The sequence below is a fragment of the Furipterus horrens genome, unplaced genomic scaffold (assembly GCF_987537825.1).
Source record: "Furipterus horrens unplaced genomic scaffold, mFurHor1.1.pri manual_scaffold_13, whole genome shotgun sequence".
In the NCBI taxonomy this organism is placed as follows: domain Eukaryota; kingdom Metazoa; phylum Chordata; class Mammalia; order Chiroptera; family Furipteridae; genus Furipterus; species Furipterus horrens.
The window spans coordinates 52333801-52349406 of record NW_028327183.1 but is presented as its reverse complement, the minus strand read 5'-3'; the positions used below and the strand labels follow the sequence as shown (position 1 = coordinate 52349406).

General features: G+C 38.4%; 1 protein-coding gene across 1 annotated transcript in view; it reads right to left on the bottom strand.

Annotated features, from left to right (window-relative positions):
- Window positions 1–2430: 2430 nt before the first annotated feature.
- LOC149995279 (uncharacterized) overlaps window positions 2431–15606 on the bottom strand; it is a 165027-nt gene continuing 151851 nt past the window's right edge. Inside the window, 1 exon segment of the mRNA XM_090259167.1 lies at window positions 2431–3962. Within this exon segment, the coding sequence (XP_090115293.1) occupies window positions 2431–3962 (1532 nt within the window).

Genomic DNA, 15606 nt, shown 5'->3' with positions numbered 1-15606 from the left:
TAACTTTAATATTAACCTACTTTTCAACTCAAGACTGTGCACTGAATTATTGACAAAGATTAATGAAACTTATGTAGAGATACAGAATTATGCACAAATATTTTTACCAGCTTTAAAGTAAAAAATTAGCAATCATTTTGAATATATTCATAGTGATAAGATAAAAAAAATACTTCCCAGCAAAAACTGAGGAGCTACTAATTTAACATTAATAAATCTAAAAATATATATGCCACATAAATGAAAGCAGAAAAAATACTGCTATTCTGTTATTTAGTACAATGGAATATAAACCAGAATTATGTACAGAACTATGAAGGGCTGGGATTAAAATGGCCATAAATTCCCAGTATTGTCACGATTAAGAAAATGGTGATGATTTCAATGTCAGTAATAAGTGAATGCTGACCAAATATTTCAGTTGATATATGAGTCTAATGATTAAAGCTTTTTAAAAATGATAAAAGGTGATAAAATTAGTATGTCCATCTCATTTTGCAAATAGGTTTAGCCACTGTATATTCAATCCACATTTTTCATGCACTTTACATGAGCCTTTCCCTCAGAGACAGGAAATATAGCCAACAATAAAAACTCACTGAAACTGCCCTGCCTACAGGGGATCACTGGAGTAAGCGCTGGTATAAACGAAGAAGTCATAGGCTTGATTCCCATTTGGGAAACATGCCTCAGTTGAGGGCCAAGTCCCGAGATGGGGCCATGTGAGAGGCAACAGATCGATGTTTATCACATACACACACACACACACACACACACTGATGTTCCTCTCCTTCTCTTCTCCCTAAAAATAAAATTAGAAAATCTCTCTCTCAAAAAAAAAAAAAAAAAGTAATTGAAACCAAAGTAACTCCAGGTTGGGACAAAACAGCAACATCCCTCAACTATAGACACTTTTTTATCCTTCAACCAGGGCACCAGTGGTTCTCACATGAATATCTGGGAGCCTACAGAAATCCAGTAAGATTTTAAGAAAATTTTATTGACTTTAGAGAGAAATGAAAGAGAAAGTGAGAGACATCTGGATTTCTATTTCCAGTTACGAATGCACTTCTTTGTTGCTTCTTCTATGTGCCCTGACTGGATACTGAAATCAGGACCTTGGCACATCAAGAGTTGATACTCCACCAACACAACTACCTGTTCACAGCCATAAAACCTTCTGACTATATTGAAGGACAATGACTGAATGAACAGAAGATAAATATTCCTACAGGTTCTGCAGTCTCTCTCGGAAACATTTTTGGATGCACGCTAGAAGGGGCAAATTCACTCTAGTTGGCTGCAGTCTCCTCCACAACCGATTAGGCCAGTGTTTCTGTTGCAGTCACTCTGACCGCTATGGCACTACAACTAGTGACCATCACCCATGCAACTGCAGACATTATGGCACATGGCCAACTGCATGATAAGGATGAGAGATTTCCTTCAAAGGTATTGGCCTAATTGACAAATACAGAAAAAATCTCATGCTGTTCCCATGTATACCTGAGGTTATCATACCCACCCACTCTTTGGAGTGATCTATCTCTGTAGCTCCTAAAACTCACAGCATTGAGACTTCTCATGAAAACTAGAGCCCACGGACTTCACTGCGTGGAATGCAACAGGAATGCAAGTTTGGAAAAAACTGCCAAGTGCATTTTTGCATTAAATTGTTCCCATAGATCACAGAAACTTTGAACACACATAAAAGTTATTCATGTTGTTGCACTTTTAGGGTTCAAAACTGTTTATAAACTACCCCACACCAAAAATATAGCACCCAGATTAAAAAAGAGTTGGTAAAAAGGCCTCCATTACTTTAAAAACCAAAAAGAGATTAGTCCGGTAGGATTGCCATTGCTTTTTAGACACTCAAAAATTATCCCTGGCATATAAAAAAACCATGTCACTGAAAAAACAGTCTTTCTGCAACTTGACAGCTGAACTCAGATGTTCTCTGGTCATACTCATAGTCAGGGCAATTCTACAACTAGTTACAGTGCGAGAATCAACACTTTTAAAAAGCAAGGCTATTTCTAATGCTCCCCAACAAATCAGAGAAAAGCGACATTCTCTGAGCACATTATACTGATGACTCATGCAATGTCTGGGAACCCATAGGTGATGCAGTTAAAATACCTTCAGCCACAGAAATAAGCAGTGACGTGGATACAAAAAAGGAACTGGGTATTAAAAATAGTGAAACATGGAAACACGACACCATACAAATAAATTTGTGGGGAACCTCCCTAGTGCTGATGATTTGCTGTATAAAATTTGAATCACGCAATGTTTTAAAGAATTACCTTTAGTATCAATAAAAAATGCACATAATACGACTGTATATCTTCTATGCAGCTAAGATCTTCAGCCCATGTTAACTCTCATATGTGAAAGGATAAAATTTTGGTTAAATAATCTCCCACATTAACTGTATTTATAAGACCTTTCTCCTTAATGAAATCTCTGATGATACTGAAGGGCAGTGCGATGGATGAAAGATTTCCCACATTCACTGCACTTATAAGGTCTTTAACGCATGTGAACTCTCTGATGATAATGTAGTGCTCGCTTTCGAAAGAAAGATTTCCCACATTCACTGCATTCATAAGGCCTTTCACCAGTATGAACTCTCTGATGTTCATGAAGCTCATACTTCCTGGTAAAAGATTTCCCACATTCACTGCATTGATAAGGCGTTTCGCCAGTATGAATTCTCCGATGTACATGAAGGTAACTTTTGAAGATAAAAGATTTCCCACAATCACTGCACTTATAAGGCTTTTCACCTGTGTGAATTCTCTGATGAAGATGTAGTCCTTGCTTTCGAATGAAAGATTTCCCACATTCACTGCATTCATAAGGCCTTTCGCCAGTATGAATTCTCTGATGAACATGAAGGTAAGACTTGGTGGTAAAATATTTCCCACAATCACTGCACTCATGCCTTTCACTTGTATAAATGCGCTGATGACGATGTAGTACTGCCTCTTCAGTGAAAGATTTCCCACATTCACTGGACTCATAAGGCCCTTCACCTGTGTGAACTCTCTGATGACGTTGTAGTGCTTGCTTTCGAATGAAAGATTTCCCACATTCACTGCATTCATCGGGTCTTTCGCCAGTATGAACTCTCTGATGTACAAAAAGCTCATACTTCCTGGTATAAGATTTCCCACATTCAGTGCATTTATAAGGCCTTTCGCCAGTATGAACTCTCTTATGTACATAAAGCTCATACTTACTGGAATAAGATTTCCCACATTCGCTGCACTCATAAGGCCTTTCACCTGTGTGAACTCTCTGATGACGACGTAGTGCTGCCTGTTGGATGAAAGATTTCTCACATTCACTGCACTTATAAGGCCTTTCACCTGTGTGAATTCTCTTATGAATCTGTAGTAGTTGCCTTCGAATGAAAGATTTCCCACATTCACTGCATTCATGAGGCCTTTCACCAGTATGAACTCTCTGATGTATATAAAGCTCATACTTCCTGTGATAAGATTTCCCACATTCACAGCATTTATAAGGCCTTTCGCCACTATGAACTCTCTGATGTACAAGAAGTTCATACTTCCTGGTAAAAGATTTCTCACATTCACTGCACTCATAAGGCCTTTCACCTGTGTGAATTCTTTGATGAAGACGTAGTGCTTGCATGCGGATGAAAGATTTCCCACATTCACTGCACTTATAAGGCCTTTCACCTGTGTGAATTCTCTGATGAAGATGTAGTCCTTGCTTTTGAATGAAAGATTTCCCACATTCACTGCATTCATGAGGCCTTTCACCAGTATGAACTCTCTGATGTAGATAAAGGTCATACTTTCTGGTATAAGATTTCTCACATTCGCTGCACTCATGCCTTTCACCTGTGTGAACTATCTGATGACGACTTAGTACTGCCTGTTGGATGAAAGACTTCCCACATTCGCTGCACTCATAAGGCCTTTCACCTGTGTGAATTTTTTGATGAAGATGTAGTGCTTGCATGCGGATGAAAGATTTCCCACATTCGCTGCACTTATAAGGCTTTTCACCTGTGTGGATTCTCTGATGGCACTGTAGTGCTTGCTTTTGAAAGAAAGATTTCCCACATTCACTGCACTTATAAGGCTTCTCACCTGTGTGAATTCTCTGATGGCACTGTAGTGCTTGCTTTTGAAAGAAAGATTTACCACATTCACAGCACTTATAAGGCTTTTCACCTGTGTGAATTCTCTGATGGCACTGTAGTGCTTGCTTTCGAAAGAAAGATTTCCCACATTCACTGCATTCATAAGGCCTTTCACCAGTATGAACTCTCTGATGTACATGTAGCTCATCCTTCCTGGTAAAAGATTTCCAACATTCGTCGCACTCATATGGCCTTTGCCCAGTATGAATTCTCTGATTTACCTGAGTGGTAAAAAATTTCTCACATTCATTTAACTCATAAGGCCTTTCACCTGTGTGAACGCTCTGATGATGAAGTAGTGCTTCTTTTCGGATGAAAGATTTCCCGAATTCCCTGCTCTCATAAGGCCTTTCCCTAGTATGAAGTCTCTGATGTACATTCAGGTAATGGTCGGTGGTAAAAGACTTCCCACGTTCCCCACATTCATTAGGCCTTTTACCTGTGTGAATGTGCACATTATGACATACTGCTTCCTTCCCGATGAAATATTTCTCACATTCACTGTAATGACATAGCTTTTGTCCAGTGTGAACTCTCTGATGATAAGAATTGGAAATTCTGGTACAATGTTTTCCAAAATCACAGCACGCAAAATTCTGTCTTCCAGTAGAAAGTCCCTTGTGCTGAGCATATGCGTCGTTGCAGCAAATGGCTTTTTCACGCATATTCATGCTGAAATAATTTTTTCTTTGAATACTCACACCAGCTGTCAAAATTTTGTCTGGTCTCTCTCTGGTTTGAATAGCCTCTTGTTGGAGATGTTCTGATTCTGAAAGAATGGCCAGTCCAACCTCCCTACAGGTAAAAAGTTTCTGGGACATACTATAATTGTAACACTTGGCAAGTGATATGCTGTCCACCTCTCCAATGAAAGGCTTCTCTGTCTCATGAAACTCTTGGTGCTGGTGACATTTTCTACTGAAATAACATTGTTTTCCACATGCCCCGCACCTCAACAGTTTCTGAATGTGCTGGGTTTCCTGCTCCTCTATGAAGTGAGAAATGTCTCTCCAAACTGCCCCACAACTCTCACAGGGGTGGCTCTTCTGGGGAGACAAAGCTACTTTGAAATCCTTTGCCTCTGACACTCTTACAGAAACATCCTGTTCAATCGGTGCTTCCACTTTCTCTGCTCCACAGCAGCAACCTGAAAGAAAGGAAAAGCTGGTGAAGTATATGTTACCTTAATAAAAATATCCTCTGAATTTGTGTGGTGTTGTGACTGAAGGATGCTACTATTAGAAATAAGATAGCCCTTGCTGGTGTGATTCAATGGATTGAGTGCTGACCTATGAACCAAAAGGTTGCTGGTTCAATACGCAGTCAGGGCACGTACCTGGGTTGCAGGCCAGGTCTCCGGTGAGCGGATAAGAGGCAACCACACATTGATGTTTCTCTTCTTCTCTTTTTTCTCCCTCCCTTACCCTCATTCTAAAAATAAAATAAATAAAACCTTAAAAAGAAAAGAAAGAAAAGAAGATAGAAGGAAAAATGGAACCGGATTAGGTCAGTAGTCTAGGTATTCTAGGTATAGTATTTCCTCACTAATCGTGGGTATTACGTTCTAGACACCCCTGCGATAGGTGAAAAATCTGTGAAGTAGAAACCTTACCTTTATTTTAGTGTTTATGTATATTTTAAGGCTTTATAGACCCTTACCACACAATTATAAACTGTTTCCAGTCTCTTTTTAACCTCTTCCACACTTTTATAAACATTGCTTACGTTCTTAAACACATTTTACAGTCCTAAAACTACATAACTTTAACAATATACATAAACAGTACCGCAAAATCCTGTGATACAGCGAAAAATCCAAGATAAATAATATATTTTTTAAAATCCCGCGATACAGTAATGCAATGGTAAGTGAACCGCGATATAGAGAGGGACAACTGTACAACATTTGTTGCTCTGACACTCCACACCTTTCTTTTTCACCTCATTCTCCTTTCCTTTCCTTTTTAAAATGTCTTATTTTTATATAGAAATATATATGTTTTGTTTTTTTTGTGACTCACAATTGCTTTTAAGGTTTTTTTTTCTGCATCACAATATTATGCTGATATTCGCCTACATTTCATTAAGTCTTTATTCAATTCTTAAAAAAAACAAAACAAAACAAAAACAAACCCTCACCCTCACTGGTGTGATAGTAGACTGGGTGCCAGTTGTAACCAAAGGACCTGATTCAATTCCCAGTCATGGCGAACACCTGGGTTGTGGCCAGGTCCTCAGTTGGGTATACAGTATGTGAGGGTTAACCACACACTGATGTTTCTCTCCCTCTCCTTATTCTTCCCTACCCTTTCTCTAAAAATAAATAAATAAATTTTAAATAAAAAATAAATGACAGAAGAAGGAATATCCTCATCACAAATGCCATCTTTCACACCTAGGCATGATTCTATGAAACCATTTTCAAGACAATTGAGTTACACACTGAAAAAATGGCTGTTATACTTCAGTGGCCACGATAGTAACTTAGTGGTGCTGGCCTCACCAAGAAATAAACAGAAGCATGGGATGAAACACAGAGAAGAAAGTCAGGGAGTTCTTATTGTTCCTCCTCAAATGACTTCCTGTAGGGCCTTTCCCATTGGTGAAGTGAGACTTTGTAGAAAATTTCTATCAACTCAAACTCATCAACACTATTTGTAATAGAGCCTATCTATGATACTCAAGGTAAATATAACAGTAAAGGTGCATATTAAAGGTATGCAAGCATTCATGAAAGTTAGAAGGCAGAACAAGAAACTGTAAGAGATAGACTTCTGGTCAAGATTGCGGCTTAGACAGTCACGCTGCATCTCCCTCCACAACTAAAAGGAACACAACTACCTCAAAACTATAGACAATCAGAAGTTCTAAGAAATCGAGCTGCATGGAAGTCCAACAAAGATATAAAGAAGAAATACTCATCTGGACAGGTAGGAGGGACGGAGCCAGGGCAGACAGGACGCAGTGCGGTGGTAGCAGCAGCAGCAGCAGCAGTGACAACCCAGCGGAAAATGCTGTCACACATTTCAAAAACTAGGGATGGACATTTTGGGAGGGCTCTCAGCACCAGACAACACAACACAGCTCACAGTCCAAACACCGGGGAGAACAGAGCCTCACCACTTCTGACTGTGCAAAGCAGTGGGGATTAGGAAGGAGGAAGAAACTGCCCATCTGTCAGAGTCTGCTTGTTTAAAGGGCTCCCATGGTCTTAGAATGTCTGCAGACCCACCCACTCTGGGAACGAAAGCCAGGGCAACAGCTGGAGACGAACCAGTCCCATACGGAAGTGGGAAAAGTGCCTGGAAAAGGAGCAAGTGCTGAGCAAGTGACACTGTTCCCTCTCAGACCCCTCCCATACATAAAGCTCCACAACGTGGTGAAACTGGTCACCCTTTACTGAAGAATCCCTAAGGATCCGCCCCTTACAACATAACAGGTGTGACAGCTCTACCTAAGACAGAGGTAAACAAACATAGGAGCCTGTCAAGTAGAGGAGACAGAGAAGTATGGCCAAAAAGAGGGAACGGATCAAGGTTCCAGTGGGAGAACTAAGCAACGAGGAGATATAGCCAACCTAACAGAGGAGAAGACAGCCAACTTAACAGACGCAGAGTTCAAAACACTGGTGATAAAGATGCTCACAGACTTGACATATCCTTCAGTATGGCAAATGCACGAGGGAAGAAGCAAAAGCTATGCAATGAAACAACGAAAAACCGACACAACCAGTGGTGAAGGGAAGGAAACTGGGATTCAAATCAATGATTTTGAACATAAGAAGGAAAAAACAGTCAACCAGTACAGAATGAGGAAACAAGAATTGAAAAAAAATGAGGAAAGGTTTAGGAACCTCTGAGACAGCTTTCAATGTGCAAACATCTGAACCATAGTGGTGCCAGAAGGAGAAGAGGAAGAGCAAGAAATAAAAACTTATGTGAGAAATTAATTAAGGAACACTCCCCAAATTTGACGAAGGAAATAGACATACAAGTCCAGGAAGCAAAGAGCGTTCCAAATAAGATAGACCCAAAAAGGACCACACCAGGACACATCATAATTAAAATGCCGAAAGTTCAAGATAAAGAAAATATTAAAAGCAGCAAGATAAAAGCAGAGTTACCTACAAAGGGGTGCCTATAAGACCATCAGCTGATATCTCAAAAAAATTTTTGCAGGCAAGAAGGGACTGGCAAGAAGTATTCAAAATGATGAAAATCAAGAACTTACAACCAAGATTACTCTATCCAGCAAAGCTATCATTTAGAATGGAGGGACAGATAACGTGCTCCCCAGACAAGGTAAAGCTTAAGGAACTCATCATCACCAAACTATTATTCTATGAAATGTCAAAGAGACTTACTTAAGAAAAAGAAGATCAAAACTATGAACATTAAAATGAAAATAAACTCACAACTATCAACAACTGAATTTAAAAAATAAAAACAAAATTCAACTAAGCAAACCAGAATAGGAACAGAATCACAGGTATGTGAATCATTTAGAGGGTTATCAGCTGGGAGGGGCAAAGGGGAGAAATGGGGAAATGGTGCAGGGATTAAGAATCATAATTGGTTGGTACAAAATAGACATAGGGAAGTTATGAATAATATAGAAAAGGGTGAAGCCAAAGAACTTATATGCACAGCACATGGATACAAACCAAGGGGAGTGGGATTTCAGGAGAGAAGGGGGGTACTGGGCAAAGGGGAGCATTGGGGAAAAAATTACGATACTGTAACTACATAATCAATAAAATATACTTTAAAAAACTATAAGAGAAATTGCTTGAGGCACAAAGAGTAGAGTTGAAGATTACCTGTGGGCTGGGAATTGGAATTAAAATGGAAATGCAGAAATCAGTAATAAAGAAGTCCCAACAATAACTTGGGACTATTGTAACAATATAATCAATAAAATATACTTAAAAACAAAACAAAAAACAAAAAAAAACGAACTCCCAACAATAAACAAGAATGAGTGGAATAGGATAAGCAACTGTGAATGGGAACAAAATACTGATGAACAAAATGGAAACCTAGTTATGATCTTAAAAAAGCCCAAGCATCAAAACATCTCCAACAGCTCTTCACCAAGGAAGACTAGATTTAGGTCCAGTCTGGCATGGATGGAGTTGTGTTTCCCATGGGATGCAAAAATGAGTCCTCCCTTAAGTGCAGTGGAGCCATTCCATGGAATACAAATGATATAAATTCAAAGAGAAAAACTCAAGAGATGATGGCTAGCACTACTGTAAAACCAAAGCACTAAAAGACCACAAAATAAGATCTACATGAGTGACTTCAGCACAATGGCAGAATAAGAAATAGGACAAATTTCCCTTCTTCCAGTACAAGTAGACAGCTATCGATAGACTAAATCATCCACAGGGAAGAGGAATAAAAATGCAGTTAAGAGAAATAGAAAATCAGACTTGACATGGTGGCTCAGTGGTGAGAGGGTCGTCTCCATATGTCAAGATTGTAAACTGGATCCCCATCAAGGCACATGGAAGACACAACCCATGAATAAAATCATAAGTGGAACAAGAAATTGATTTTCTCCCCCCTCTTCCCTCTAAAAGCAATTAATAATGAACAACAATAATAAACAAGCAGCAAAAGAGCAAGAAACAAAGAAACTCATAGATAGCACAACTGGGATGTGGATTACCAAACCCATATTAAGTCAGTTAGGATGAAAACCAGGGTCCAAGTTACCTCTGTCAATCACTGATCGCGCTAGTTGAATTTATGCAACTGTTCTGTGAAAAATACTGAAATCTTTTTGAGAACCACAAAAGCCTCTGCAACATTTGTGATGCTCCCACAGTTTACACATTAGGCAACTCTATAGAGGTCCTAGGCATGAAATCCCAAACAAATTGCTTTGTTCAAAACCTAGTTCAAAAAGAACACAAAAAATATCACTGTGTCCCCAACAGTATTTGCCACCAAAGATTCCAAAATACATGACAATCACAGAAAAGAAATTCTTCCAAAGCATATTTGACTTGCACATATTTTGTTTTCTGACCTCAACTCCCGTAGCATCAAGGAGCGTAGGCCGCTGGGACTTCTCTCAAGACTGAAACACAACAGCGACAGAGCCAACCCAAATCCACATGTAGATGATCTATTTCTTGGCCAGAATCAGTCTGTAAAATTGAAAGGAATTTCCACTTCCTCAAATGCTTAGACATCCTTACATAATTAAAAGAAATGCTACAAATAAAGCTACTACCAAGGAAACATAAAAATTTTCCATTAATTGATGACAACCAAATTCATTTCTATGGTAACCTGATAAGTAATCCAAAATATTTACTTTCAAAACCATCCATGAGACACCAGACAATACAAATGGAACCAATGTAAAGGACATATTGACACAGGAACAACAGGAGAATATGAGATGTACAGAAAAAGAAAAAGATAAATGAGAAATGATACAGTTGTCAAATCATATAAAACAATAAAAAATGCAATAAAAAGTTTTTAAAAAACTCATGAAAGGAACGTGTCATGTCAAAGACAGGTCATTTGAAAACATGAAGGTGGAGCAAAATAAAAAATGGAAATAAATTTTATAAAATATGGCAAGGTGAATAAAGTAACACCACCAGAATACCTGATAGTTGCATTATGGGGTTCACTGGGGTGAGGGAGTGGGGTGACAAAAACAGAGAAAAGAAAAGGGAGGCAAGGACCAAGATACGTAAAACACTTATTATAAAACAGTAAGCTGAAGATTGACTTCCCAAATCGGAAAAAGAGCTCTGAATAATCAAGTGCATGCTTCCCCACAAGTTCCTGTACAGGTTCAAAGCAAAGTGGACTTCACCAAGACACAGAAAAATGAAAGTGTCAAAAATCAAAGGCAAAGAGAGCTGTGAAAACACAAAGGAAGCAGAAACTCGTCACACACATAACGCCCCAATAAGGGTATCAGTAGATTCCTCTGAAGAAAACTTGCAGACTAGGAGAAAATAAAAATAATATATTTACGACAATAAATGAAAACAATCCATATTTTATCCAGGAATCTTGTTCCTCAGCAATACCTCTCGAGACAAACAAGAGCTAAGGAACTGCATTGCCACCCAACCAGACATACTAGGAATGCCAAAAAACTTCTTCAAGATCAAATAAAAGAATACTGAATAGAAACTCCAATAGATAGGGAAGTATAATTTTCACTAGTAAAGGTGAGAATAAATCAAATTCACTATACAGTGGCACCGGACTGGTGGAATGTACATTGTGCAGCTATTATAAAGGTGTAAAATTAAATGTAGTAAAAATAATAAAGCCACCATTCTGTACCCTATTCGATACATATTAAAAATGTGAATTGTGACACCAAATAAATAAATAAATAAATAAATAAATATGTGGTAGAGTCAAAAGGCAGAATGTGTGGATGCAGTGAAGGTGTTACCATGATAAAATAAATTGTAAAGAAGAGTTGTTTTCTGTAGTCTTTTGAAAATCACCAGCAAAAATAATTTTTTTAAGGAGAAATCAATCAAATCACTATACAAAATCATCATCACAAAGGAAGACTGTAAGAAACGAAGACTAAGAAACTGAAAAAGAGGAAAAAAATGAATGCAAAAGTGCCAATAGGAGCTACTTAAACAAATTCTCCACTAAAGACACATAGTGATCCTAATGGGTGTGACTGGGGGTAGGGCACCCCCCTGCAAACTGAAAAGTCAGTGGTTCAATTATCGGTCAGGGTACATGCCTGAGTTGCAGACCATGTCTCTGGCTGGGGGCATGTGAAGAGCAACTGGTCAATGTATCTCTCACATACTAATGCTTCTCTCCATTTCTTTCTCTTTCCCTTCCCCTATCTCAAAAAGAATAAACAAATAAAATCTTGAAAAAAAAATATACAAATGTATTCCATGCAAATAAAACCTACACAAAGCAGCAGTAGCTAAAATTCCATAGCACCAAAAAGAACACCACATAAAGGGTCACAGGAGCCTGTCAAGATGAGGAGACAGAGAAGTACGACCCAAAAGAGGGAGCAGATCAAGGTTCCAGTGGGAGAACTAAGCAATGAGGAAATAGGCAACCTAACAGAGACAGAGTTCAAAACACTGGTGATAACTGATGCTCACAGTCTTGATAGACAAGATTAACTATGACAAATGCATAGGGGAAGAAATGAAGGCTATGCTAAGTGAAATGAAGAAAATCCACATGAATGAAATGGTGAACAGAAAGTAGTTTGGTTTCAAATCAACAATTTGGACCATAAGAAAGAAGTATTAAGTCAACCAGTACACAATGAAGAAAAAAGAATTCAAAAACCGAGAAGATGCTTAGGAACCTCTGGGACAACTTTAAATTTCCGAATCATAAAGGTGCCAGAAAGAGAGGAGGAAGAGCAAGACATTGAAAGCTTATGTGAAGCCCTGGCTTCTGTGGCTCAGTGGATTGAGCGTCGGCCTGCAAGCCAAGTGTTGCTGGTTCGATTCCCAGTCAGGGCACATGACTCGGCTGCATATCAGGTCCCCAGTTGGGGGCACAAGTGAGAGGCTACCACACAGTGATGTTTCTTTCTCTCCCTCTCTTTCTCCTTTCCCCTCTCTCTAAAAATAAATAAACAAAGCAACAAATAAATAATTAAAAAAAAAAAAAAGAAAACTTATGTGAAAAAACAATGAGGTAAAACTTTCCTAACTTATCAACAGTAGTAGAAATACAAATCCAGAAAGCACAGAGTCCCAAACCACATCCAAAAAGAAACACCCCCAGACATATCATATTTAGAGCAACAAAGGTTAAAGATAACAAGAGAATCTTAAAAGCAGCTTGAGAAAACAGCAAAATTACCTACAAAAGGGTACCTATAAGACCATTGCCCTGGCTGCTGAGGATCAGTGGATTGAGCAACGCCCCGAGAACCAAAGGGTCGCCAGTTCAATTTCCAGTGAGGGCACATGTCTGGGTTGTAGGCCAAGTCCCAAGTTGGGGGTGCACGAGAGGCAACTACACATTAATGTTTCTCATCCTCTCTCCATTCCTACCCCCTTTTTAAAAAATAATTAAATAAAATCTTTAAAAGAAAAGAGCTGATTTCTGAAAAGAAACTTTGCAGGCAAGAAAACACAGGGAACAAGCATTGAAAGTGATAAAAAGCAAAAACCTACAACCCAGATTACTCTATCCAGCAAAGCTATCATTTGAAATAGAAGGGCAGATAAAGTGCTTCACAGACAAGGTAAAACTAAAGGAGTTCACCATCACTAAGCCATTATTATATGAAATGTTAAAGGGACTTATTTCAGGAAAAGAAGACTCCCAAAACTCTGAACATTAAACTGAAAACAAACACAACTATCAAAAAAATCTAAGGGAAAAAAAAACACCCTAAAGAAACAACAAGAATAGGAAGAAAATCAGAGCTATGAGATCATTGGGAGGGTTATCAGCTGGGAGTGGGAAGAGGAGAAATGGGGAAATGGTGCAGGGATTAAGAAGCATAATTGGTTATGTACAAAATAGACAAGGGGATGTTAAGAATAGTATAGGAAAGGGAGAAGCCAAAGAACATACAAGAACGACACATGGGCTCAATTACCAAGGGTTGGAAGCTGGAGGGAAGAGGGTACCGTAGGAGGAGAAGAACAGGAAAAAATAGTTGTGACAACTGTAACAGTATAAACAATAAATATACTTAAATAAATGAATTAAAGATACACATAAATAAATGGAGATAGTGACTGGATACAATACCAATATACAAATCTCAGTTCCATTTCTACACACTGATAATAAATTCCTTGATAAAGTAATGAACAGCCATGGCGAGGTGACTTGGTTCCTTTGATTCCAGATCAGAGAGCACAAGTAGTTTGCTCACTGGGTTCCAGGTCGGGGCACATGAGGGACATATGGATCGATGTTTCTCTCTCACACACATGATTTTTTTCTCTCTTCCCCTTTCTCCCTCTCTCTCTAAATCAATATAGATATCCTCAGTTCAAGATTAAAAAGAAAATAAAGATTTGAAGAAAGTAGTCAACATTATAATAGCACCAAAAATAAAATAAAATACACATGGATAAATGCAAGAGATAAAGATGAAATGTCTGAACACTGAACAGAAGACAGTACTTTAAAAAAAGGTTGAAAAGGCAAAAGACTAAAAGACAGCTAGTGTTCATGGACTTAAAATTTAGTAACGATAAAGTTACTACATTATCCAAATCAATCTACACATTAAATTTGGCAATTCTAATAGTAGTTTACACAGAAATCAAAAAAGAATCCTGAAATGTACAGAGCTGCAAAAGATTTCAAATAGCACAAGCAATCCAGAGCAAGAACAAAGTTTGTTGGCATCACTCTGCCTGACTTGAATCTATGACAAAGCCAAAGCATCCTAAGTGTGTTATTAACGTGAAAGCAGAAACACAGACCAATATAACACATAAAACACTGAAATAAACACAGATACCTACATTCAACTAATCTTTGACAAAACTGCAAAAAAACAAAAAAAGAAAACTATGGTTTTTTTAATTAACAGTGCTGGGAAAAATAGACATTCATATGTAAACCACAAAACTGGAAACCACTGATAAAAATTAGCTCAAAGTTAAGAAAACTTAAATGGCAGTCCTAAAACTTAAAACACTTTCCAGGCAACCTAGAGAAGATGCTTTAGAGATGTAGTTTTTCCTTTTCTCCTGTATAATCTCTTTTTTAAGGTTTTATTTTATTTATTTTTTCTTTTGGAGAAGGAGGAAGAGAGGGAGACAAAGAGGGAGGGAATCAATGATGTGCAAGACAAGCATCGATATGTTGCCTCTCCCACACCCCCAAATGGGGATCCACACAGCACACAAGCATGTTCCCTGACTGGGAATCCAACCAATGACCTGTTGGTTTGCAGGAAGACGCTCAAACCACTTACTACTCAGGGCTGAAGATTTGATTTGAAATAATCTGAATGTGACAACAACCAAAATGCAAAAGAGCACATATAAACAGTTCAAGCTACAACAAATGAAAAGGCTTCTCCACAGAAGAGCAATGGACAAAAGAAAAGGCAGCCCCGCACAGTGTGGCTCAGTTGATGGAGAGTCATCCTGTAAACCTACACGCGGCCTGTTGGATTCCTGATCAGGGCACGTGACTGGGTTGGTGTTTCAGACCCTGGTTGGGGTGAAGAGATAAACAAAGGATCAATGTTTCTCTCTGACAGTGACAGTTCTCTCCCTCTATTTTCCCTTCCTTCCTATTTAAAAATAAAAATACAAAAAGTTTATTAATGAAAGGGATAAATAGAAGAATAGGGAAACTCAGGATAGGAGAAAATACTTGCAGAACATAATATATGGCTTGGAGCGGTTGTAGGTTCCATTCAGAATATGTGACGTAAATTGTTTGATTTACCAGTAA